This window comes from Cervus canadensis, chromosome 9 (genome assembly GCF_019320065.1).
Source record: "Cervus canadensis isolate Bull #8, Minnesota chromosome 9, ASM1932006v1, whole genome shotgun sequence".
Taxonomy (NCBI): Eukaryota; Metazoa; Chordata; class Mammalia; order Artiodactyla; family Cervidae; genus Cervus; species Cervus canadensis.
The window spans coordinates 18,169,479-18,196,942 of record NC_057394.1 but is presented as its reverse complement, the minus strand read 5'-3'; the positions used below and the strand labels follow the sequence as shown (position 1 = coordinate 18,196,942).

The following is a 27,464-nucleotide window of genomic DNA, read 5'->3' as shown; positions in this document are numbered from 1 at the left end:
TAAGTCTCCTGCCTCTGGATTTCAGTTTTATTCTTCCTGTAGTCTCAGGACTTGTCCAACTACACAGCACTGATAATAAAACTTCTAGGTTAATGGTGAAAAGATTCTCCCCCATTAGGGACACCCAGAGAGGTTCACAGAGTTAACCTCTGAAGAAGAGGAGAGGGAGGAGGGAGATAGTGTTGAGCAGGAGGAGAAAAAGGGGGACTCAAGAGGAGAGAGACAGATCTACACAGTTGTCTGTTCCCAGAATGTTCTCCGTAGCCCAGACACCCACCAGGATTCACAGAATTGGATTGGGAAGAGAAGGAGAAAGGAGGAAATAGAGGTGTTCTGAGGTAGAAAACAGAGAGTCAAGATTGGGAGAGAAAAATCAACACACTCCTGAATAAAAATGGGAACTGAATATTGGATTCTTAAATGTTCACAATTTATATCATATATTGAAAAACAAAAATTAAACATCTAGAGTAGAGATTAGACTCTTAAAAATACTATATTAAAAACAAAAACCAAAACACACACAAAAAATTTTTTTAAAATATATATGAAGTTCAGTTTAAAAAATAGGGCTTCTCTCTCTCTTTTTTTTTTTTTTGGTAAGGTTATAGTGTATTGAAAATGAAAATTAAGGAGTAGTAGAGGAGTACTAGAGGACTTTAAAAGAAATAAGAGAAAAAGAAAAATAGAAAATAGAAGAGAAAAAGGAGAAAAAAAAGAAAAAAAAAAGAATTTTCCCTAATTAAAAAAATCGTAAAAATCTATGAAAATGAAAGTTAAGGAATGATAGGGGAGTAATAGGGAATTTTAAAGGAAAATAAAAGAAAAAATAAAAAAGAAAAAATTAAAAAAAATTTTTTTTTCTTATAAAAAAAAAAAAAGTAAAAATATATCTAGCAATTTCTCTGGAGCTGTTGCGGTCAGTGTCGGTTCGGCTGAGTTTCAGATATCTCCTCGTTCCAGCTTACAGATCTCGATATCTACAGGCCTCTTCCGGTGTAATCGGTGTTTTCTACAGGGATTTTAACCTGTTGCACCGCTCTCTCCTGAAGCGGTTCCCTTTGTTTATTTGGCTTCTGTTTGCCGGTTTCTTCAGAGCCTCATTTCCGCCCTGACACAGGCAGGCGGAGGTGGACTCTTATTCAGGTAGCTAGTTCTCTCGCGCTGCTGGGATGGGCTGGCGCTGCCGGGAGAGGCTGGCACTGGTTTCTCGGTCTGCGCTGCTCAGAATCCTCACCGCTCCTCATGGAGCACGCCGCACGCAGCTCCAGCCCTCGGGTGATCCAAAAAGCGCGGAACAAAAGGCTGAGTCTGCTCTTGTGCCTTCCCCGTCAGAGCGTTCCAGGCAGCCAGAAGCTTGACTGGCGCACTCTCTCCGGGTGCGGTGCACCCTCTCCCACGGTCCCAATCTCGGTTTCTGCCGGCGCCAGTCGGGTGTGTGAGCCTTCTGCCCTCTGCCCCCAGCCCGTCCCCGCCCGCGTCGGTCGGGTGCCTGCGCGCTGTGTCTCGCCGTGACCTGCTCCCGCCTCCGGCGGGTCCGGGCCGGCCCGCAGTCTGCGAGCCCCTCTCCGGACTCTCTCGGTCCCCCCATTCCGCGAACGGCCGGCAGCGAGTTCGGGCCGGTCAATTTTCTCTCTCTTCCCTGCTCTCCCACAGTTCAAGCCGGCAACTCACAAAAGCTCCCTCCGATTGTCCTCAGGGCACTCAGGCCCGGACCCTGCCCCAAACAATGCCGCCTGCTCCTCTCCGTGCCGCCCCCACTTGTACCACAGCTTTCTTATCCATTCATCTGCTGATGGGCATCTAGGTTGCTTCCATGTCCTGGCTATTATAAACAGTGCTGCGATGAACATTGGGGTACACATGTCCCTTTCAATTCTGGCTTCCTCGGTGTGTATGCCCAGCAGTGGGGTTGCTGGGTCATATGGCAGTTCTATTTCCAGTTTTGTAAGGAATCTCCACACTGTTCTCCATAGCGGCTGTACTAGTTTGCATTCCCACCAACAGTGTAAGAGGGTTCCCTTTTCTCCACACCCTCTCCAGCATTTATTGCTTGTAGACTTTTGGATAGCAGCTGTTCTGACTGGTGTGACATGCTACTTCATTGTGGTTTTGATTTGCATTTGTCTGATAATGAGTGATGTTAAGCATCTTTTCATGTGTTTGTTAGCCATCTGTATGTCTTTTTTGGAGAAATGTCTGTTTAGTTCTTTGGCCCACTTTTTGATTGGGTCTTTTATTTTCCTGGAATTGAGCTGAAAAGTTACTTGTATATTTTTGAGATTAATTCTTTGTTCGTTTCTTCATTTGCTATTATTTTCTCCCATTCTGAAGGTTGTCTTTTCATTTTGCTTATAGTTTCCTTTGTTGCGCAGAAGCTTTTAATTTTAATTAGGTTTTTTTTTTTTTTTTTTGCTTTTATTTTCAATATTATGGGAGGTGGGTCATAGAGGATCCTGCTGTGATTTATGTCGGAGAGTGTTTTGCCTATGTTTTTCTCTAGGAGTTTTAAAATTTGTCATCTTAATTTAGATCTTTAATCCATTTTGAGTTTGTTTTTGTGTATGATGTTAGAAAGTGTTCTAGTTTCACTCTTTCAAAGGGGGTGACCACTTTTCACAGCACCACTTGTTGAAGAGATTGTCTTTTCTCCATTGTATATTTTTGCCTCCTTTGTCAAAGATAAGGTGTCCATAGGTGCATGGGTTGATCTCTGGGCTTTATATTTTGTTCCATTGATCTATATTTCTGTCTTTGTGCCAGTACCACACTGTCTTGATGACTGTGGCTTTGTGGTAGAGACTGAAGTCAGGCAGGTTGATTCCTCCAGTTCCATTCTTCTTTCTCAAGATTGCTTTGGCTATTTGTGGTTTTTTGTATTTCCATACAAATTGTGAAATTATTTGTTCTAGTTCTGTGAAAAATACCATTGATAGCTTGATAGGGATTGTGTTGAATCCATAGATTGCTTTGTATAGTATACTCATTTTCATTATATTGATTCTTCTGATCCAGGAGCACTGTATATTTCCCCATCTATTTGTGTCCTCTTTGATTTATTTAATCAGTGTTTTATAGTTTTCTATATATATGTATTTTGTTTCTTTAGGTAGATTTACTCCTAAGTATATTATTCTCTTCGTTGCAATGGTGAATGGAATTGTTTCCTTTATTTCTCTTTGTATTTCCTCATTGTTATTGTATAGGAATGCAAGTGATTTCTGTGTGTTGATTTTATATCCTGCAACTTTACTACATTCATTGATTAGCTCTGGAATTTTCTGGTGGAGTCTTTAGGGTTTTCTATGCAGAGGATCATGTCATCTGCAAACAGTGAGAGTTTTACTTCTTCTTTTCCAATCTGGATTCCTTTTATTTCTTTTTCTGCTCTGATTGCTGTGGCCAAAACTTCCAAAACTATGTTGAATAGTAGTGGTGAGAGTGGGCACCTTTGTCTTGTTCCTGACTTTAGGGGAAATGCTTTCAATTTTTCACCATTGAGGATAATCTTTGCTGTGGGTTTGTCACATACAGCTTTTATTATGTTGAGGTATGTTCCTTCTATTCCTGCTTTCTGGAGTTTTTTTTTTTTTAATCATAAATGGATATTGAATTTTGTCAAAGTCTTTCTCTGCATCTATTGAGATAATCATATGGTTTTTATTTTTCAATTTGTTAATGTGATGTATTATGTTGATTGATTTTCAGATATTGAAGAAATCTTGCATCCCTGGTATAAAGATCATTTGGTCATGATGTGTGATATTTTTAATACGTTGTTGGATTCTGTTTGCTAGAATTTTGTTAAGGATTTTTGCATCTATGTTTATCAGTGATATTGGCCTGTAGGTTTCTTTTTTTGTGGCATCTTTGTCAGGTTTTGGTATTAGGGTGATGGTGGCCTCATAGAATGAGTTTGGAAGTTTACCTTCCTCTGCAATTTTCTGAAAGAGTTTGAGTAAGATAGGTGTTAGTTCTTCTCTAAATTTCTGGTAGAATTCAGCTGTGATGCTGTCTGGTCATGGGCTTTTGTTTGCTGGAAGATTTCTGATTACAGTTTCAATTTCTATGCTTGTGATGGGTCTGTTGAGATTTTCTATTTCTTCCTGGTTCAATTTTGGAAAGTTGTACTTTTCTAAGAGTTTGTCCATTTCTTCCAGGTTGTCAATTTTCTTGGCATTTAGTTGCTGATAGTAGTCTCTTACGATCCTTTGTATTCCTGTGTTGTCTGTTGTGATCTCTTCATTTTCATTTCTAATTTTGTTGATTTGATTCTTCTCCCTTTGTTTCTTGTTGAGTCTGGCAAATGGTTTGCCAATTTTATTTATTTTCTCAAAGAACCAGCTTTTGGCTTTGTTGATTTTTGCTATGGTCTCATGTGTTTCTTTTGCATTTATTTCTGCCCTAATTTTTAAGATTTCTTTCCTTCTACTAACCCTGGGGTTCTTCATTTCTGCCTTGTCAAGTTGCTGTATGTGTAGGGTTAGGTTGTGTATTTGACTTTTTTCTTGTTTCTTGAGGTAAGCCTGTATTGCTATGAACCTTCCTCTTAGCACTGCTTTTTTTTTTTTTAAATTTTTTATTAGTTGGAGGCTAATTACTTCACAACATTTCAGTGGGTTTTGTCATACATTGATATGAATCAGCCATAGATTTACACGTATTCCCCATCCCGATCCCCCCTCCCACCTCCCTCTCCCCCCGATTCCTCTGGGTCTTCCCAGTGCACCAGGCCCGAGCACTTGTCTCATGTATCCCACCTGGGCTGGGGATCTGTTTCACCATAGATAGTATACATGCTGTTCTTTTGAAATATCCCACCCTCACATTCTCCCACAGAGTTCAATAGTCTGTTCTGTATTTCTGTGTCTCTTTTTCTGTTTTGCATATAGGGTTATCGTTACCATCTTTCTAAATTCCATATATATGCGTTAGTATGCTGTAATGTTCTTTATCTTTCTGGCTTACTTCACTCTGTATAAGGGGCTCCAGTTTCATCCATCTCATTAGGACTGGTTCAAATGAATTCTTTTTAACGGCTGAGTAATATTCCATGGTGTATATGTACTACAGCTTCCTTATCCATTCATCTGCTGATGGGCATCTAGGTTGCTTCCATGTCCTGGCTATTATAAACAGTGCTGCACTGAACATTGGGGTGCACGTGTCTCTTTCAGATCTGGTTTCCTCAGTGTGTATGCCCAGAAGTGGGATTGCTGGGTCATATGGCAGTTCTATTTCCAGTTTTTTTAAGAAATCTCCACACTGTTTTCCATAGCGGCTGTACTAGTTTGCATTTCCACCAACAGTGTAAGAGGGTTCCCTTTTCTCCACACCCTCTCCAGCATTTATTGCTTGTAGACTTTTGGATAGCAGCCATCCTGACTGGAGTGTAATGCTACCTCATTGTGGTTTTGATTTGCATTTCCCTGATAATGAGTGATGTTGCGCATCTTTTCATGTGTTTGTTAGCCATGTGTATGTCTTCCTTGGAGAAATGTCTGTTTAGTTCTTTGGCCCATTTTTTGATTGGGTCATTTATTTTTCTGGAATTGAGCTGCAGGAGTTGCTTGTATATTTTTGAGATTAATCCTTTGTCTGTTGCTTCATTTGCTATTATTTTCTCCCAATTTGAGGGCTGTCTTTTCACCTTGCTTATAGTTTCCTTTGTAGTGCAAAAGCTTTTAAGTTTCATTAGGTCCCATTTGTTTAGTTTTGTTTTTATTTCCAATATTCTGGGAGGTGGGTCATAGAGGATCCTGCTGTGATTTATGTCGGAGGGTGTTTTGCCTATGTTCTCCTCTAGGAGTTTTATAGTTTCTGCCTTGCATTTAGATCTTTAATCCATTTTGAGTTTATTTTTGTGTATGGTGTTAGAAAGTGTTCTAGTTTCATTCTTTTACAAGTGGTTGACCAGTTTTCCCAGCACCACTTGTTAAAGAGGTTGTCTTTTTTCCATTGTATATCCTTGCCTCCTTTGTCAAAGATAAGGTGTCCATAGGTTCGTGGATTTATCTCTTGGCTTTCTATTCTGTTCCATTGATCTATATTTCTGTCTTTGTGCCAGTACCACACTGTCTTGATGACTGTGGCTTTGTAGTAAAGTCTGAAGTCAGGCAGGTTGATTCCTCCAGTTCCATTCTTCTTTCTCAAGATTACTTTGGCTATTCGAGGTTTTTTGTATTTCCATACAAATTGTGAAATTCTTTGGTCTAGTTCTGTGAAAAATACCGTTGGTAGCTTGATAGGGATTGCATTGAATCTATAGATTGCTTGGGGTAGAATAGCCATTTTGACAATATTGATTCTTCCAATCCATGAACACGGTATGTTTCTCCATCTTTTTGTGTCCTCTTTGATTTCTTTCATCAGTGTTTTATAGTTTTCTATGTATAGGTCTTTTGTTTCTTTAGGTAGATATATTCCTAAGTATTTTATTCTTTTTGTTGCAATGGTGAATGGTATTGTTTCCTTAATTTCTCTTTGTTTTTTCATTGTTAGTATATAGGAATGCAAGGGATTTCTGTGTGTTAATTTTAGATCCTGCAACTTTACTATATTCATTGATTAGCTCTAGTAATTTTCTGGAAGAGTCTTTAGGGTTTTCTATGTAGAGGATCATGTCATCTGCAAACAGTGAGAGTTTCACTTCTTCTTTTCCTATCTGGATTCCTTTTACTTCTTTTTCTGCTCTGATTGCTGTGGCCAAAACTTCCAACACTATGTTGAATAGTAGTGGTGAGAGTGGGCACCCTTGTCTTGTTCCTGATTTCAGGGGAAATGCTTTCAATTTTTCACCATTGAGGGTGATGCTTGCTGTGGGTTTGTCATATATAGCTTTTATTATGTTGAGGTATGTTCCTTCTATTCCTGCTTTTTGGAGAGTTTTAATCATAAATGAGTGTTGAATTTTGTCAAAGGCTTTCTCTGCATCTATTGAGATAATCATATGGTTTTTATCTTTCAATTTGTTAATGTGGTGTATTACATTGATTGATTTGTGGATATTAAAGAATCTTGCATTCCTGGGATAAAGCCCACTTGGTCATGGTGTATGATTTTTTTAATATGTTGTTGGATTCTGTTTGCTAGAATTTTGTTAAGGATTTTTGCATCTATGTTCATCAGTGACATCGGCCTGTAGTTTTCTTTTTTGTGGCATCTTTGTCTGGTTTTGGAATTAGGGTGATGGTGGCCTCATAGAATGAGTTTGGAAGTTTACCTTGTTCTGCAATTTTCTGGAAGAGTTTGAGTAAGATAGGTGTTAGCTCTTCTCTAAATTTTTGGTAGAATTCAGCTGTGAAGCCATCTGGTCCTGGGCTTTTGTTTGCTGGAAGATTTTTGATTACAGTTTCGATTTCCTTGCTTGTGATGGGTCTGTTAAGATCTTCTATTTCTTCCTGGTTCAGTTTTGGAAAGTTATACTTTTCTAAGAATTTGTCCATTTCATCCAAGTTGTCCATTTTATTGGCATAGAGCTGCTGGTAGTAGTCTCTTATGATCCTTTGTATTTCAGTGTTGTCTGTTGTGATCTCTCCATTTTCATTTCTAATTTTGTTAATTTGGTTCTTCTCTCTTTGCTTCTTAATGAGTCTTGCTAGTGGTTTGTCAATTTTGTTTATTTTTTCAAAAAACCAGCTTTTAGCTTTGTTGATTTTTGCTATGGTCTCTTTAGTTTCTTTTGCATTTATTTCTGCCCTGATTTTTAAGATTTCTTTCCTTCTGCTAACCCTGGGGTTCTTCATTTCTTCCTTCTCTAATTGCTTTAGGTGTAGAGTTAGGTTATTTATTTGGTTTTTTTCTTGTTTCTTGATATAAGCCTGTAATGCTATGAACCTTCCCCTAAGCACTGCTTTTACAGTGTCCCATAGGTTTTGGGTTGTTGTGTTTTCATTTTCATTCATTTCTATACATATTTTGATTTCTTCTATGATTTGTTGGTTATTCAGAAGCGTGTTATTTAGCCTCCATATGTTTGCATTTTTAACAATTTTTTTCCTGTGATTGAGATGTAATCTTACTGCACTGTGGTCAGAAAAGATGACTGGAATGATTTCAATTTTTTTGAATTTTCCAAGACCAGATTTATGGCCCAGGATGTGATCTATTCTGGAGAAGGTTCCGTGTGCACTTGAGAAAAAGGTGAAGTTGATTGTTCTGGGGTGAAATGTCCTATAGATATCAATTAGGTCTAGCTGGTCCATTGTGTCATTTAAGGTTTGTGTTTCCTTGTTAATTTTCTGTTTAGTTGATCTATCCATAGTTGTGAGTGGGGTATTAAAGTCTCCCACTATTATTGTGTTACTATTAATTTCCTCTTTCATACTCGTTAATGTTTTCCGTACATATTGCGGTGCTCCTATGTTGGGTGCATATATATTTATAATTGTTATATCTTCTTCTTGGATTGATCCTATGATCATTATGTAGTGTCCTTCTTTGTCTCTTTTCACATCCTTTATTCGAAAGTCTATTTTATCTGATATGAGTATTGCAACTCCTGCTTTCTTTTGGTCTCCGTTTGCATGAAATATTTTTTTCCAGCCCTTCACTTTCAGTCTGTATGTGTCTCTTGTTTGAGGTGGGTCTGTAGACAGCATATATAGGGGTCTTGTTTTTGTATCCATTCAGCCAATCTTTGTCTTTTGGTTGGGGCATTCAACCCATTTACATTTAGGGTAATTATTGATAGGTGTGGTCCCGTTGCCATTTACTTTGTTGTTTTGGGTTCACGTTTATACAACCTTTCTGCATTTCCTGTCTAGAGAAGATCCTTTAGCATTTGTTGAAGAGCTGGTTTGGTGGTGCTGAATTCTCTCAGCTTTTGCTTATCTGTAAAGCTTTTAAATTCTCCTTCATATCTGAATGAGATCTTGCTGGATAGTAATCTAGGTTGTAGGTTATTCTCTTTCATTACTTTCAGTACGTCCTGCCATTCCCTTCTGGCCTGGAGGGTTTCTATTGATAGATCAGCTGTTATCCTTATGGGAATCCCTTTGTGTGTTATTTGTTGTTTCTCCCTTGCTGCTTTTAATATTTGTTCTTTGCGTTTGATCTTTGTTAATTTGATTAATATGTGTCTTGGGGTGTTTCGCCTTGGGTTTATCCTGTTTGGGACTCTCTGGGTTTCTTGGACTTGGGTGGCTATTTCCTTCCCCATTTTAGGGAAGTTTTCAGCTATTATCTCCTCGAGTATTTTCTCATGGCCTTTCTTTTTGTCTTCTTCTTCTGGAACTCCTATGATTCGAATGTTGGGGCGTTTCACATTGTCCCAGAGGTCCCTGAGGTTGTCCTCATTTCTTTTGATCCTTTTTTTTTTTTTCCTCTCTGCTTCATTTATTTCCACCATTTTATCTTCTACCTCACTTATCCTATCTTCTGCCTCCGTTATTCTACTCTTGGTTCCCTCCAAAGTGTTTTTGATCTCATTCATTGCATTATTCATTTTTAATTGACTCTTTTTTATTTCTTCTAGGTCTTTATTAAACATTTCTTGTATCTTTTCAATCTTTGTCTCCAGGCTATTTATCTGTAACTCCATTTTGTTTTCAAGATTTTGGATCATTTTTATTATCATTATTCTAAATTCTTTTTCAGGTAGATTCCCTATCTCCTCCTCTTTTGTTTGACTTGGTGGGCATTTTTCATGTTCCTTTACCTGTTGGGTATCTTCTCTGCCTTTTCATCTTGTTTAGATTGTTGTGTCTGGAGTGGGCTTTCTGTATTCTGGAGGTCTGTGGTTCCTTTTTATTGTGGAAGATTTACCCAGTGGGTGGGGTTAGACGATTGGCTTGTCAAGGTTTCCTGGTTAGGGAAGCTTGCGTCAGTGTTCTGGTGTGTGGAACTTGATTTCTTCTCTTTGAGAGCAATGGAGTGCCCAGTAATGAGTTTTGAGATGGGTCTATGTGTTAGGTGTCACCTTGGGCAGCCTGTATGTTGACGTTCAGGGCTATGTTCCTGCGTTGCTGGAGAATTTGCATGGTATGTCTTGCTCTAAAACTTATTGGCTCTTGGGTGGTGGTTTGGTTTCAGTGTAGGTATGGAGGCTTTTGGACGGTCACTTATTACTTAAAGTTCCATGTAGTCAGGAGTTTTCTGGTGTTCTCAGGTTTTGGGCTTAAGTCTCCTGCCTCTGGATTTCAGTTTTATTCTTCCTGTAGTCTCAGGACTTCTCCAGCTATACAGCACTGATAAGAAAACTTCTAGGTTAATGGCGAAAAGATTCTCCCCTGTTAGGTATACCCAGAGAGGTTCACAGAGTTACATGAAGAAGAGGAGAGGGAGGAGGGAGATAGAGATGAGCAGGAGGAGAAAAAGGGGGACTCAAGAGGAGAGAGACAGATCTATGCAGGTGTCTGTTCCCAGAGTGTTCTCCGTAGCCCAGTCACCTACAAAGATTCACAGAATTGGATTGGGAAGAGAAGGGGAAAGGAGGAAATAGAGGTGTTCTGAGGTAGAAAACAGAGAGTCAAGATTGGGAGAGAATAATCTTCAGTTTAAAAATAGGGCTTCTCTTCTTTTTTTTTGTAAGGTTATAGTGTGTTGAAAATGAAAATTAAGGAGTAGTAGAGGAGTACTAGAGGACTTTAAAAGAAATAAGAGGAAAAGAAAAATAGAAAATAGATGAGAAAAAGGAAAGAAAAAGAAAAAAAAAGAAGAAAAAAGAAAAAAAAAAAGGAAAGAAAGAAAAAAAAAATTTTTTTTTCCCCTAAATAAAAAAATCGTAAAAATCTATGAAAATGAAAGTTAAGGAGTAATGGGGGAGTAATAGGGGATTTTAAAGGAAAATAAAAGAGAAAAAATAAAAAATAAAAAAAAGAAACAAAAAATTAAAAAAAAAAAAAGAAAAAAGTAAAATTATATCTAGGAGTTTCTCTAGAGCTGTTGCGGTCAGTGTGGGTTCGGCTCAGTTTCAGATAGCTCCTCGTTCCAGCTTACACTTCTCGGTATCTACAGGCCCCTTACGGTGTAGTTGGTGTTTTCTAGAGGGATTTTAATCTGTTGCACCTGTCCCTTCTGAAGCAGTTCCCTTTGTTTATTTGACTTCTGTTTGCCGGTCTCTTCAGAGCCTCATTTCCGCTCTGACACAGGCGGGCGGAGGTGGACTCTTATTCAGGTAGCTAGTTCCGTCGCTCTGCGGCGAGGAGCTGACGCTGTGGGGATGGGCTGGCGTTGCAGGGAGGGGCTGGCGCTGTGGGGGCGGGCTTGCGCCGCTGGGACGGGCTGGCGCTGCCGGGAGGGCCTGACGCTGCTTTCTCCGTCTGCGCTGCTCAGGCTTTCGGCTGTTCTATATGGAGCGCGCCCCGCGCTGCGCGAGGTTCCAGCCCTCGGGTGTTCCGCAAAAGCGCGGAACGAAAAGCTGCGCCTGCTCTCTGTGCCTTCCCCGTCAGAGCGGTCCAGGCAGCCACGGGCTTGGTGGGCGCACTCTACCCAGGTGTGGCGCGCCCACTCCCTTCCGCGGACCCAGTCTCAGTTTCCGCTGGCGCCAGTCGGGTGCGCGCGCCTTCTGCCCTCCGTGTCCCCAGCCCCAGTCCCCGCCCACGCCGGTCGGGTGCCTGCGCCCTGTGTCTCACAGCGACCTTCCTCTACCCCCTGCCTCCTGCCTCCGGGTCCGCAGCCTGCGAGCTCTTCTCTGGACTTTCTCGGTCTCTTTGTTCTGCGAACGGCCGGCAGTGTGTTCGGGCCGGTTAGTTTACTCTCTCTCCTTTGGTCTCCCACAGTTCAAGTTGGCACCTCACAGAAGCTCCCTCCGATTGTCCTCAGGGCACTCAGGCCCGGACCCTACCCCAAGCAATGCCGCCCAAGACTCCCTTCCTGGGACGAATCTCCGTCCTCAGCTCTTTTGTCTCACTTTTTATCTTTTATATTTTGTCCTACCTCCTTTCGAAGACAATGGGCTGCTTTTCTGGGCGCCTGATGACCTCAGCTAGCGATCAGAAGTTGTTCTGTGAAGTTTGCTCTGCGTTCAGTTATTCTTTCGATGAATTTGTGGGAGAGAAAGTGGTCTCCCCATCCTACTCTTCCGCCATCTTGGCTCCTCCTCCCTTAGCACTGCTTTTACAGTGTCCCATAGGTTTTGGTTGTTGTGTTTTCATTTTCATTCCTCTCTATGCATATTTTGATTTCTTTTTTGATTTCTTCTGTGATTTGTTCTTTATTCAGCAGCGTGTTGTTCAGCCTCCATATGTTGGAATTTTTAATAGTTTTTCTCCTGTAATTGACATCTAATCTTACTGCATTGTGGTCAGAAAAGATGCTTGGAATGATTTCAATTTTTTTGAATTTACCAAGGCTAGATTTATGGCCAAGGATGTGATCTATCCTGGACAAGGTTCCATGTGCGCTTGAGAAAAAGGTGAAATTCATTGTTTTGGGGTGAAATGTCTTATAGATATTAATTAGGTCTAACTGGTCTATTGTATCATTTAAAGTTTGTGTTTCCTTGTTAATTTTCTGTTTCGTTGATCTATCCATAGGTGTGAGTGGGGTATTAAAGTCTCCCACTATTATTGTGTTATTGTTAATTTCCCCTTTCATACTTGTTAGCATATGTCTTATATATTGTGGTGCTCCTATGTTGGGTGCATATATATTTATAATTGTTATATGTTCTTCTTGGATTGATCCTTTGATCATTATGTAGTGTCCTTCTTTGTCTCTTTTCACAGCCTTTTTTTAAAAGTCTATTTTATCTGATAGGAGTTTTGTGACTCCTGCTTTCTTTTAGTCTCTATTTGCATGGAATATCTTTTTCCAGCCCTTCACTTTCAGTCTGTATGTGTCACTTGATTGGAGGTGGGTCTGTTGTAGTCAGCACATATAGGGTTCTTGTTTTTTGTATCCATTCAGCCAGTCTTTGTCTTTGGTTGGGGTATTCAACCCATTTACATTTAAGGTAATTATTAAGTATGATTCCACTGCCATTTACTTTATTGTTTTGGGTTTGAGTTTATACACCCTTTCTGTATTTCCTGTCTAGAGAAGATCCTTTACATTTGTTGGAGAGCTGGTTTGGTGGTGCTGAATTCTCTCAGCTTTTGCTTGTCTCTACAGCTTTTTATTTCTCATTCATATTTGAATGAGATCCTTGCTGGCTTGAAGAGTTTCTATTGAAAGATCCGTTGTCATTCTTATGGGAATCCCCTTGTGTGTTACTTGTTGTTTTTCCCTTGCTGCTTTTAATATTTGTTCTTTGGGTTTGATCTTTGTGAATTTGATTAATATGTGTCTTGGGGTGTTTCGCCTTGGGTTTATCCTGTTTAGGACTCTCTGGGTTTCTTGGACTTGGGTGATTATTTCCTTCCCCATTTTAGGGAAGTTTTAAACTATTATCTCAAGTATTTTCTCATGGTCTCTCTTCTTGCCTTCTTCTTCTGGGACTCCTATGATTCGAATATTGGGGCTTTTAACATTGTCCCAGAGGTCTCTGAGGTTGTCCTCATTTATTTTAATTCTTTTTTTCTTTTTTCCTCTCTGTTTCATTTATTTCTACCTTTCTATCTTCTACCTCACTTATCCTATCTTCTGCCTCAGTTATTCTACTGTTGGTTCCCTCCAGTGTGTTTTTGATCTCATTTACTGCATTATTCATTGTATATTGCCTCTTTTTTATTTCTTCTAGGTCCTTATTAAACCTTTCATGCATCTTTTCAATCCTTGTCTCCAAGCTATTTATCCGTAACTCCAATTTGCTTTCAAGATTTTGGATCATTTTCACTATCATTATTTAGAATTCTTTCTTAAGTAGACTCCCTATCTCCTCCTCTTTTGTTTGGTTGGTGGGCATTTATCCTGTTCCTTTACCTGCTGGATATTTCTCTGCATTTTCATCTTGTTTATATTGCTGTGTTTGGGGTGGCCTTTCTTTATTCTGGCAGTTGGTGGTTCCTCTTTATTGTGGAGGTTCTTCACTGTGGGTGGGGTTGTATGGGTGGTTTGTCAATGTTTCCTGGTTAGGGAAGCTTGTGTCGGTGTTCTGGTGGGTGGAGCTGGATTTTTCTCTCTGGAATGCAATTAAGTGTCCAGTAATAAGTTTTGAGATGTCAGTGGGTTTGATGTGCCTTTGGTCAGCCTGTATATTGAGACTCATGGTTATGTTCCTGTGCTGCTGGAGAATTTGTGTGGTATGTCTTGTTCTGGAGCTTGTTGGCCCTTGGGTGATGTTAGGTTTCAGTGTAGGTATGGAGGCTTTTGATGAGCTTCTATCATTTAATGTTCCGTGGATTCAGGAGTTCTCTGGTGTTCTCAGGATTTGGACTTAAGCCTCCTGCCTCTGGTTTTCAGTCTTATTCTTATGGTAACCTCAAGACTTCTCCATCTATACAGCACCAATGATAAAACATCTAGGTTAATGATGACAAGTTTCTCCACAGTGAGGGACACCTGGAGAAGTACACAGAGTTACATGGAGAAGAGAAGAGGTAAGAGGGGGTTAGAGTTGACCAGGAGGAGCAGAGGGGGTATCAAAAGGGGAGAGAGCAAGCTAGCCAGTAATCACTTCTCTATGTGCTCTCTATAGTCTGGACCCCTCATAGATGTTCACGGAGTTACACAGAGAAGAGAAGAGGGAGGAAGGAGGCAGAGGTGGCCAGGAGGATAAAAGGGGGAATCAAAAGGAGAGAGACAGATCCAGCCAGTAATCAGTTCCACATCTTTTTTAAAAAATTATTTGTGTTAATCAGAGGCTAATTGCTTTACAATATTGTGGTAGTTTTGTCATACATAGACATGGATCAGCCACAGGTGCACATGTGTCCCCCCATCCTGAACCCCCTCTTCCATCTCCCTCCCCACCCCATCCCTCTGGTTGTCCCAGAACACCAGCTTTGAGTGCCCTGCCTCATGCATTGAATTGCACTGGCCATCTATTTTACACATGGTAATATACATGTTTCAGTGCTATTCTCTCAAATCATCCCACCCTCGCCTTCTCCCACAGAGTCCAAAAGTCTGTTCTTTACATCTGTGTCTCTTTTGCTGCCTTGCATATATGATCGTTGTTACCATCTTTCTGAATTCCATATATATGTGTTAATATACCGTATTGGTTTTTCTCTTTTTGACCTACTTAATTCTGTATAATAAGGTCCAGTTTCATCTACCTCACTAGAACTGACTCAAATGTGTTTTTTTTTAATAGCTGAGTAACATTCCATCGTGTATGTGTACCATAACTTCCTTATCCATTTGTCTGCCAATGGATATCTAGGTTGTTTTCATGTCCTAGCTATTGTAAACAGTGCTGCAATGAACATTGGCATATGTGTGTCTCTTTCAGTTCTGGTTTCTTTGGTGTGTATGCCCAACAATACTATATCTTCTTTATCCATTACTTTGTCGATGGATGTTTAGGCTGTTTTCATGTTTTGGCTATTGTAAATACTGCTGCTATGAACATAAGCATGCATGTATCTTTTTGAATTCTAGTTTTTTCTGGGCATATGCCCAGGAATGTGTTTGCTGGATCATAAAGTAATTCTATTTTTAGTTTTCTGAGGAACCTCTGTATTGTTTTCCATAGTAGCTGTATCAATTCCAACTTACATTCCCACCATTAGTGTGGGAGGGTTCCATTTTCTCCACACCCTCTCCGTCATTTCTTAATTGTAGACTTTTTAATGATGGACATCCTGACCAGTGTTAGGTGGTAAATTTGATTTGCATTTCTCTAATAATTATTGATGTCAAATATCTTTTCAGGTGCCTATTGGCCATCTGCATGTCTTCTTTGGAGTAATATCTATTAAGATCTTCTGCCCATTTTTTGGTTGGGTTGCATGTTTTTATTTTGTTGAGTTGTATCAGCTGTTTGTATATTTTGGAGATTAAGCCCTTGTCTGTTGCATCATTTACAAATATTTTTCTCCCATTCTATAGGCTGCCTTTTTGTTTTGTTTTATCATTTCCCTTGCTGTGCAAAGTCTTGTAAGCTTGATTAGGTCCCATTTGTTTATTTTTAATTTTTAATTCTATTGCCTTAGGAGCCTGACTTAAGAAAACATTGGTATGATTTATGTCAGAGAACGTTTGCCTATGCTTTCTTCTAGGCATTTTATGGTGTCATGTCTTATGTTTAAGTCTTTAAGTCATTTTGAGTTTATTTTTGTGCATGTGAGGTTGTGTTCTACCTTCATTGCTTTGCATGCAGCTGTCCAACTTCCTTAGCACCACTTGCTGAATAGACTGTCTATTCCCCATTTTAAATTCTTACTTCCTTTCTTGAAGATTAATTGACAGTAGGTATGTGGGTTTATTTTTGGGCTGTCTATTCTATTCCATTGATTTTTATGCTATTTTCACACCAATATCACACTGCTTTGATTATTGTAGCTTTGGAGTATTATCTGAAGCCTGAGACAGTTATGCCTCTAGGTTTGTTTTTTTTCCCCTCAACATTTCTTTGGCGATTCTGGGTCTTTTGTGGTTCCATATAAATTTTTAGATTATTTGTTTTAGTTCTGAGAAAAATGTCATGGGTAGTTTGATAAGGATCACACTAAACCTTTAGATGTCTTTGGATAGTATTGCCATTTTAACAATATTGATTCTTCTAATTCAAGAACATAGAATATCTTTCAATTTATTTCAGTCATCTTTAATTTCCTTTATCAGTGTTTTACAGTTCTCAGCGTATGTCTTTCACCTCCTTGGTTAGGTTTATTCCAAGTTTTTTTCTTTTTCTTTTCTTTTTTCTTGGTGTGAGTTTTAAAAGGTATTCCGTTTCTGATATTTCATTGTTAGTGTAAAGTATTGCAAGCGATTTCTGAATGTTAATCTTGTATCTTGCTACTTTGCTGAATTCATTTATTAGATCTAGCAGTTTTAGTGTGGAGTATTTAGGGTTTTCTTTATATAGTGTCATGGAATCTGCATATAGTGACAGTTTTACCTCTTCCCTTCCAATTTGGATGCATTTTATTTTTTTTAATTGTCTTCTAACTGTGGCTAGAACATCCAATACTATGTTGAAAAGAAGTGGTGAGAATGGGCATCCTTGTCTTATTCCAGATTTTAGCAGGAAGTCTTTTAGCTTTTCACTATTGAGTATTATATTGGCTGTGGGTTTGTTGTAAATGGCTTTTATTATGTTGAGATATGTTCCCTCTATTCCCACTTTAGTAAGAGTTTTTATTATGAATAGGTGTTGAATTTTATCAGATCCTTTTTCTGCATTTATTGAGATGATCAGGTGTTTTTTCTTTTTTCTTTTTTTTACTTTTGTTTTGTTAATATGGTATATAATCTTGATTTGCATGTGTTGAACCATCCTTATGAATCTGGAATGAATACCCACTTGGTCACCATACCCATACCCACTTGGTCATGGTGTATGACCTTTTTTATGTGTAGGTTTATTTAATTTGCTAACATTTTGTTGATAATTTTTATGTCTACCAATAGACTCATCAGATATTTTGGCCTGTAATTTTCTTTTTTGGTGTTATCTTTGTCTGATTTATTATCAGGGTGATGGTGGCTTCATAGACTGTTTTTGGGAGCATTCCCTCCTCTTTAATCTTTTGGAAGAATTTGAGAAGAATTGGTATAGGGTTTTTTTTTTTTTTTGTATGTTTGGTAGAATTTGGCTGTGAAGCCATCTGGTCCTGGACTTTTGTCTGTAGGGAGTTATTAAAATATAGATTCTATTTCAGTTCTAGTGATCTATCTGTTCAAATTATCTATTTCTTCTTGCTTCAGTTTTAGTTGGGTTATGTGTTTCTAGAAAGTTGTCCATTTTTTCTACATTGCAAAATTTGTTGGCATATAATTGGTATTCTCTTATGGTTTTTTGTATTTCTGTGGTATCAGTTGAGATTTTTTCCTTTTTGATTTTCTATTTTGTTTGTTTGGGTTCTCTCTCCTTTCTTCCTGGTGAGCCTGGCTAGAGTTTGTCAATTTTGTTTACTCTTTCGAAGCACTAGCTCTTGGTTTTGTTGATTTTTTTCTATTTTTTAAATCTCTATTTTATTTATTTTCCTTCAATCTTTATTATTTCCTTCTTTCTGTTGATTTTAGGTTTTGTTTGTTCTTCTTTTTCTAACTCTTTTAGGTGGTAGGTTAGGTTGTTTATTTGAGATTTTTCTCTTTGTTGATGAAGGTATGTACGACTATAAACTTCCCTCTAAGAATTGCTTTTGCTGCATAGCATAGATTTTGTGGGACTTCCCCGGTTGCTCAGTGGTAAAGTGAAAGTGAAAGTTGCTCAGTCATGTCCTTGGAAGCAACCTAGATGCCCATCAGCAGATGAATGGATAAGGAAGCTGTGGTACATATACACCATGGAATATTACTCAGCCATTAAAAAGAATTCATTTGAATCAGTCCTAATGAGATGGATGAAACTGGAGCCCCTTATACAGAGTGAAGTAAGCCAGAAAGATAAAGAACATTACAGCATACTAACACATATATATGGAATTTAGAAAGATGGTAACGATAACCCTATATGCAAAACAGAAAAAGAGACACAGAAATACAGAACAGACTTTTGAACTCTGTGGGAGAATGTGAGGGTGGGATATTTCAAAAGAACAGCATGTATACTATCTATGGTGAAACAGATCACCAGCTCAGGTGGGATGCATGAGACAAGTGCTCGGGCCTGGTGCACTGGGAAGACCCAGAGGAATCGGGTGGAGAGGGAGGTGGGAGGGGGAATCGGGATGGGGAATACGTGTAAATCTATGGCTGATTCATATCAATGTATGACAAAACCCACTGAAATGTTGTGAAGTAATTAGCCTCCAACTAATAAAATAAAAAAAAATTATTTTCAAATTGTGTATGACAGAAAACCACAAAATTCTGTAAAGCAATTATCCTTCAATTAAAAAATTTTAAAAAATTAAAAAAAAAGAAAAAAAGAAAGTTGCTCAGTCATGTCCTACTCTTTGGGACCCCATGGGCTATAAAGTTCATGGAATTTTGCAGGCCAGAATACTGGAGAGGGTAGCCTTTCCCTTCTCCAGGGGACCTTCCCAACCCAGGGATCAAACCCAGGTCTCCTGAATTGCAGGAGGTTTCTTTACCAGCTGAGCCACACGGTAAACCCAAGAATACTGGAGTGGGTAGCCTATCCCTTCTTCAGGGGAACTTCCCAACCCAGGAATCAAACCTAGGTCTCCCACATTACAGGTGGATTATTTACCATCTGAGCCACAAGGGAAGCCCCATACAGTGGTAAAGTATCTGCATGCAATGCAGGAGGCACAGGAGATGCAGGTTCAATCCCTGGGTTGGGAAGATCCCCTGGAGGGGGACATGGCAACCCACTCCAGTATTCTTGCCAGGAAAATCCCACGGAGAGAGAAGCCTGGTGGGCTGCAGTCCATAGAGCCACAGAGAATTGGACATGACTGAGCAACTGAGCAATCCAATCCAAATAGATTTTGTATAGTTAACGTTTTTATTGTTGTTTGTCTCAAGATATTTTTTAATTTCCTTTTTTAATTTTCTCATTGACCCACTGGTTTTTAAGTAGTGTGTTATTTAGTCTCCATGTAATCTTTTTTTCTTGTTTCTTTTCCTGTAGTTGATTTCTAGTTTCATGCCATGTGGTCAGAGAAGATGCTTGAAATAATTTCTATACTCAAATTTATTGAGGTTAATTTTGTGCCTTGTGTGTGTGTGTGTATGAAGTCGCTCAGTCATGTCCAACTCTTTGAGACCCCATGGACTGTAACCCACCAGGTTTCTTTGCTTCTTCTTTGTTCCTTTCTTTTTATTTTTGTTTTTCTTTTCATAGTTTAATGATTTAACTTTATTTTATGCTTTATTTTATTCTTTTCTTTTTGTTTTTTTGTGATTCTATTGTATGCTTTTGACTTGTGGTTGCCCTGTTTTTCAAGTATGTTAACCCCTTTATATACCTGCTTGCTTTAGACTGTTAGTCAGATAGGCTCAAACACATTCTAAAAATAAGAGAAAGAATTTGCATTTTCTTTTTCTCCTTCCCCACATATTTGGGCTTGCTTGGTGGCTAAGATGGTAAAGAATCTTCCTGCAATTTGGGAGACCCAGGTTCAACCTCTGGGTTGGGAAGATCCCTTGGAGAAGAGAATGGCAACCCACTCTGGTATTCTTGCCTGGAGAATTCCATGGACAGAGGAGCCTGGCAGACTACAGTTCATGGGGTTGCAAAAAGTCAGACATGACTGAGCAACTAACACTTTCACACTTTTCCCCACATAATATGATTTTAATGTCCCTTTTTACATCTTCATGTTTATCTTTTTGCTGTTCCTTGTGTTTATCATTGCTTTCACAAAGTTTTTTTTTCTTTTCTTTTCTTTTTGATCTGTAGTATCACTAATTTAAGTGATTTACTTTTCAATTGTGATTTCCTCCTTCCTATATCTTCCTGCTTCTTTTCTATTTAGAGATGACTTTTCAATATCTCTTTTAGGATAGTTTTAGTATTGCTGTATTCCTTTAGTTTTTGCTTTCTGAGAAATTATTTCTCCTGCCATTCTAAACAATCTTTCTGGGTAGAGTATTGCTGTTTAGTCACTCAGTCCTGTCCAACTCCTTGTGACCCATGGACTGCAGCAAGCCAGGCTTCCCTGTCCTTCACCGTCTCCTGGAGTTTGCTCAAATTCATGTCCATTGAGTTGATTTTTTTTCTCTTTCAATCCTTTCAATATATTTTGCCACTCCCTTCTGGCCTGTAGTGTTTCTGTAGAGAAATCAGCTGATAGCCTTTGGGAGTTCTCTTAAATGAGCTCTTTGTTTTTCTCTTGCTGTCTTTAGAATCTGCTCTTTATCTCTAACTTTTACCATTTTTATCATAATATGTCTTGGTATAGGACTGTTTGGGTTCATCTTGTTTGGGGCTGTCTGTGCATCTTGTATCTAGGAAGTTTTCAGCCATAATTTTTTCAAATACATTTTCAACCCCCGTTTCTTTTTCTTCTCCTTCTGGAATCCCTATTATATATAGATTGGCCTGCTTTATATTATCCCATAGCTTCCTTATATTGCTTTAATTTTTCATTTGGCTTTTTGTCTGCTGTTTTGATTAAATAATTTCCGTTATTTGATCTTCCAGGTCACTTATTCTTTATTCTGTATTATTCATTCTGCTCTTCATTGCCTTGAGCTCAGTTTTAGTCTCAGCAAATGCATTCTCCTGAATCCTTATAGTTTCTAGTTCCTTTTCCCAGTAATTTGCATTTCTGTTGATAGCCTTTCTTAATTCCTTCAGTATTTTCATTGGCTCCTTTTGAGCTTGCTGTCTATTAGACTGAAGAGATCTGTTTCGTTGTTCCTTCAGGGGAATTCTCCTGGTCTTTTAACTGAGAGTGGTTCCTCCTCTTCATTTTGCTTATGTTTCTCTTACTCTGAATTTAGGTGAAACAATTATCTACTGTTGTCTTAGACGGTTATTTATATGTGGGAGTGTCCCTGTGTAGCTTTTGTGGATTTAATGTTTTTTTCTTTTTTTTGGTGGGAGGACTGTTTTAGGTTTTGATGCTTGCCATCTATTTCCTCAGCATATGCTGGCTATTTTCCCCTTAATAGGGGTGTGCAGTTGTGTGGGTGTATGGCATGTGCACTCTCCCAGGAGGGCACTTGGCTCCCAGTCATGGGTGCCTCGGTAGTGGTGGTGAGCCATGCACGCTTCAAAGAAGGTGGGGGAAGTGACCTGCACCAACTCACAGGACCCTTGGAGGTGGTAGTGGCACCTGTCTGTGCCTGCCTCTGGAGTCTGATGTGGCAGCATCAGCTTATACCCACCCCTGGAGCTCATGCAGGCAGGACCCTGCCACCTCAGAGTATACAGAGAAAGAAGCTCCTGTGGGGGCCTGCCCCTCAACTTGAGTGCCTCCAACAATACCATCTCAAAAGGGCTTGCTTTTGTTACTTTAAATTTATTTATTTATTTATCTATTTATTTTTGGCTATGCTGGGTCTTCATTACTGCACACAGGCTTTCTCTAGTTGTGGTGAGCAGGGGGCTAGTCTATAGTTGTGGTGTGCAGGCTTTTCTGACTTCTCTTGTTACAGAGCATGAACTCTAGGGTGCACTGGCTTCAGTAGTTGTGGCATACGGGATTGGTAGTAGAGACATGTGGACTCAGTAGGTATGGCACACGGGCTTAGTTGCCCTATGACATGTGGATCTTCCTGGACTAGGGATCAAACTGTGTCCCCCGCACTGGCAGGTGGATTCTGAACCACTGGGTCCAAAGCATCGCCCCCCACCCGTTTTTTAAATCCTTGCATTTGTAATGGAACTAGCCTCAGATTTCATCTATGGGCCCTAAACATTCTTGAAGAATTTCTTGTTTTTCTCCTTAACTTAAGGGACCTTTTGATATGTGGCATTTCATATGCAGTGCTATCTAGGGAGTAGCAAGTGTGCAAATAACAAAAGAAAAAGTACACCTAATATAAAGGTAGGTGTCTCAGAGCTTTTCTGTTTCATATGTGAAACCCACTATCTCTCATGATAACTTTGTTGATAGCATCTACAAATGGACTTAGAATCAGGTTTTATAAAATGAATATGGAGTCACATGATTTAGCAACCTAGCTCATGACATGAGTCAGCTTTAGATAGATGGCACATTTTCTGTTTTAAACACTCAAACAAAACTTTACATGTTCTTATTTGGGGAAAAAAATGACTGAAGTTCTTTTTCACCCAAACACATTTAGAGGTAAGAGCTCACAAGTCTTGACATTATTTCATTTTGTTATGTGCATTTGTCAAGAAACCAAGATAAGGTGAAACTACAAAAACTGATGATTATGGAACAGACTTGACAGCATTTCACTTCCTTTATGTTCTGATTATACATTTATCAGAAAACCTCTATCTCTTCCAGTTCAGCTAGAAATTGGTAAAATTCAAGAATTCAAAGGCCTGGCAAACCTGATATTAACATCCAGATTGATGGTGCTCATTTTTGTGTGAAAGTGAGAAACCCTCATGCAGACACTAGATTTCCCAGCCTCTTTGTCATCTTGTTTACAATTTATCTCCATGTTTTAATTCTGTAAAATGATTTTGGTTATCAATTAGTGATTAAAGCTTATCTGTGAATCAGAATGATCAGAACTCAAGGGAATCATGTTTGGCATTCAGCCCAGTCCCACTAAGGATTTTAATGGGGCTACATCCTTCATAGAATAAACACATTGCTGGGCTTAAAAATTGTGCCTCCATTAGTGTTATGATTTGCTTCACATGAAGAAGTGACCCTAGAAATGCATTGCTTTAGGAGGGACTTTGCAGCTTTTAAGCATGTTGTTTTTATTTCTTTTTTTTCAGGTGTACTTCCAAAGGAATTATCCAGATGATGCTCAGTGACCATGTGGTTATGAATGCTTCCAATGGACAGATCTTAATCTCAACAATTTTTCAGATAGCACTGTGATCCTCCTGTGAAGTCAAGTCTATTCTGAAGGCATTTCTCCAACAGTATTTGCCCTGCATAAACTATATCGCACTTCTTTATACCAGCAACAAATATGTGTAAATACACATACAAGATGTTTGTTTATTTGGATTTATCTCTCTCCAACTTCACACAGTGATTTCAAACTCTTACAAAATGACTTATTATTTTTACAGGTTATACTATTTTTTTCCTTATCCAAATCAGAGAAGCAAGCCACCAACAAAAGCTGTCTCCCAGGTTTTGTGCCTTGAGAGAGTCCAGAACTTTAGGTCATTTTCTAAGTTATAAAGCAAATTTGTCACAGATTTTTTTTTACAGTTCCCAGAATTACATATTACTTTCCAGTTATATCAAGGATTCTGTTTACTTGAAGACCATAAAGTTGCTGTTTTGTTTCACAACTGCCTTTAATATAACTAGGATCAATTATCCAACCAAAGAACTCTGGTTACAATACTGCAGAGAAAACTGATAGGAAAAACAAAAGATATACTCTAAGTAATATTACAGGGGAGAGTGGTGCCCCCCAAAAAGAAGATATGTGATTAAGATTCAGAAGGACAATATTTCATTTTATTTCTTAAAAGATAAGGGAGAGAAAACTTGCTTTCTCAAAATAGGAACCCTTCGAGGGCATTTGATAATGAAGAGCAGACATGATCATTGATTGTCTTCTAGATTGGGGATTTTTTTTACATTTTTTTATGGTACAGTATAGATAACATAAAATTTGCCATATTATCATTTTTAAACATACAATTCAGTGGCATTAATTGTATCCACAATATTGTACAACAATCAACATCTAGTTAATTTTTGGTAATTATTTTAGTACTTTTCAGTGTGTTATTTCTACAGAGTCATTTTTGGTTAAGTTTTATTCCTTTAGGAGTGGATTTGTTTCTGTGAGTTTTGAGCTTGACTGGCATAAAATTATTCATAGTATCTTAAATGTTTCATCTCTGCAGCATCTATAATTATGTTGTTCTTTGCTTTTTAACTTTGTGACTTTGCTTTGTTTTTTTTTTTTTTTTTCTTGAAAAATCTTGAATGAGTTTTTCCTATTAATTTTCAAAAAATAAGTTTTTTTGCTTGATTGATCCTTTGGTGGGTTTAATTTTTCCACTATATTATTCTTTCTTTCTTTTAACTTTTCTTCATTTACTTTGAGATATTTTTCACTAAATTCTTAAATTAGAAACTTATATTAGAAGAGTGATTAAGTTGAAAGTTAAGTACATAAAGCCCACTTTTTCCCCCTAAGACTCTAGCTGCAACTACAAGTTTTGGTACTTGGCACTGATCAATAACCATAGTATTAGATATTTTCTAATTTTTAATTTTATTCATTATATCTTTTACCCATGAGTTATTCATAAGTGTAATGTTCTCTAAATTTAAAATGCTAATTGCTTTTTACTATGAGATTAAACCATGTGAAAATTACATCCAACCTTTTTTTAACCTATAAAAATGGTAGTTTCATATGGTTCAACATATTAATTTTCTTTTGTTATTAACATAAAACTTAATTTTGTTTTAGTCAAACATTAGATTGAGGATTTTAAACCAAAGGTAACCACAGTCACACAGAGAGTCCTTGTTTCCATTTTATATTTTACTTAGTGATTTATAAATGTTATGTGTGTAAACAGTATTTTCAAATAAAAATCCTGTCCAAGAACTGAATGTTTTTTGACACGTGTTACAGGTTGCTTCTCTGACATGCAGGCTTGGATGGAGTTCAGTATTGGCACGTGTATTAAGTGTGCCATTAGGATCAGCACTTGTGAAATTAAGAGGGAAGAAATGGGATAGGGTAGAGGAAAAGATCAAGCTGGAGCACTGGCCAGATGACTTGAGCTGACCCCATGGGAGTTCTGATGTGATGAACCTTTGGGTTTGTTGTGCATACCCACTGGCCAGGCCTTCATACATCCACCTGGTTGGGTCATTGTACAGAGGCTGCGCCCAGAGAGGCTGGTGGCTTAAGGTTGCCCACCAGCAGCCCTTCTAGTGGCTGGGCAACGAGCCCGTGAAGCGAGGTTTGAACAGCACATCTGCATGCCCCTAATGGCATGTATAACAGCTCCAGAGGTAGGTTATGAGGGTGTACTGTGATGGAAACTCTTGGTGATTGATGTTTAACTAAAAGGACTGAGTAACTGATTCTCCTCAATACCCTATGGTTTAAAAAATAAAGGAGAAAGTCCATGTAGGGGAGAAATCCTCATTTTGTAGGGTCAGTCCAATTGTCACCTCTTCTAGGAAGCAATCTCAAGATCATTCATCATCCTAGTTAACACTTATTTCTCTGATACCCTGGTCACATCTCATTTGTTAAACCCAACCATGCTTGGTTAGTGCCTGTTCTCAACATCTTGAAATACTTAATTTTTGAACAAGGATCCCTTCTTTTTCCATTTTGCATTGGGTTCTGTAAATTATGTAGCCTACCCTGACCATGAGTATTCATAGGTGGTTTGTTTTCTTGCTAAACCACGAGCTTCTAAAACTTGAAGCTGTGCCCTGTTTACTTTTAATTACATCTTGCAGCACAATGTCTATCACATTTTTGTTGTTCATTAGTCGCTAAATTGTGTCCAACTCTTCTGCAACCCCATGGACTGTAGCCCACTAGATTCCTCTGTCCGTGGGATCTCCCAGGTAAGAATACTGGAGTGGGTTGCCATTTCCTTCTCCAGGGGATTCTCTGGACCCAGAGATCATACCCGCGTCTCCTGCACTGGCCGGCAGATTCTTTACCACTGAGTCACCTGGCTAGCCTTGCAGCACAGGCTCTGTCACATAAGGGACACTCACTGCTGAATGAATATTGACTGAAAACAAATATTCTTTCTGAACTTTATGATTTTGAAATTGTAAGAGGTAGCCTGGGATAACAGAAAGCCCTGGGTTTGGAGTCAGTCACATTGATCTGCATGCCAGTTCTTTATCTGCTACTTGCTAGCAGTGTGGGTGTTCAAAGAGCATAGTGTCCAATTGGGACACTTGGGAGTGAAAGGAAATAACCAGCTAAGTTACCAACATAATAAACTGGCACCATCCTTGACAAAATGGTCTCTGGACACCATATATCCATGTGGCCTTAGTTACTTGCATAGGTAAGTCTCAACTTCTGAATCTCAGTTTCTTCATCTGGAAAATGAATATAACATCTGCCCTTGAGCAGTTGCTTTGGTTGGATGATGGATGGAGCAAAAGCATCCAAAGAAGCAAAGGATGGAATCACTGACCTTGGTGATTTTTAACCACCAAGAGAAGAGAGCAAGATGGGCATGGATGGAAATAGATAAGAGACTGTAAAGGGTGTATTTGAGTAGGTTCTCATCTGATGGCTTAAGTTATAACTGTTCTTCTTCTAACATATAGTCAAAATGATGTAAGCACATGGGGAGAAGCACAAGCTCTGGAGTCAGCCTTCTAGGGACAAATACTGGCTCCTCTGGGCATTGCTGACTGGGTTTAGATATGAGTTCTGCTACCTGTTAATTGTGGGCTGTTAAGATTGGGAAGCCCACTGTGCTTCAGTTTCCTTGTAACGTTGAGGTGGGAGTAGTATGTTTCTCAGAGAGCAGTTGCAAAGATTCAATACATCAGAGACAGTCACAGAATATGGTCTGTGAGCTAGTACCAGTTCATGACCTATTTGTAACCAGGTCTGAAATAAGTACAGAAAATTCAAGAAAGCTAGAAACTCACAGCCATGTGCTATTGCAGTGACGTCCACACTCGGGATGGGTGGGATCTTGAACAGCCCAGAGACCATTGTAAGTGTTGCGCTTGCAGGGGGATGTGCATGTGGCTGAGATGTGAGAAGCAGTACTTTAGAACAATACTGGATATGTAGTTAGCTCAACTACCTTATTTATTATTACCATATTTATATTTAAAATTAGACCATAGTGGTAATCCCCTGTCAGTCGAATGGTTAAGACTCTGCACCTTCATTGCTGTGGGCATGTGGGATGCTGATGCTGGTGCTCTGTGGACCACACTTTGCCAAGCAAGCACCTGGAGGAGAGGGCTCTGGGCAGG

The 27,464-nt window shown here is 38.9% G+C and overlaps 1 protein-coding gene across 1 annotated transcript in view; it reads left to right on the top strand.

Moving 5' to 3' along the window:
• The window catches only part of LOC122447588 (ATP-binding cassette sub-family C member 4-like), a 337,265-nt gene extending 312,191 nt beyond the window's left edge, over window positions 1-25,074 (top strand). The window contains exon 31 of the mRNA XM_043478283.1: window positions 23,276-25,074. Coding sequence (XP_043334218.1) covers window positions 23,276-23,314 — 39 coding nt within the window. The 3' untranslated portion in view covers window positions 23,315-25,074. The remainder of the gene's footprint in view (window positions 1-23,275) is intronic.
• The last annotated feature ends 2,390 nt before the right edge of the window (window positions 25,075-27,464 follow it).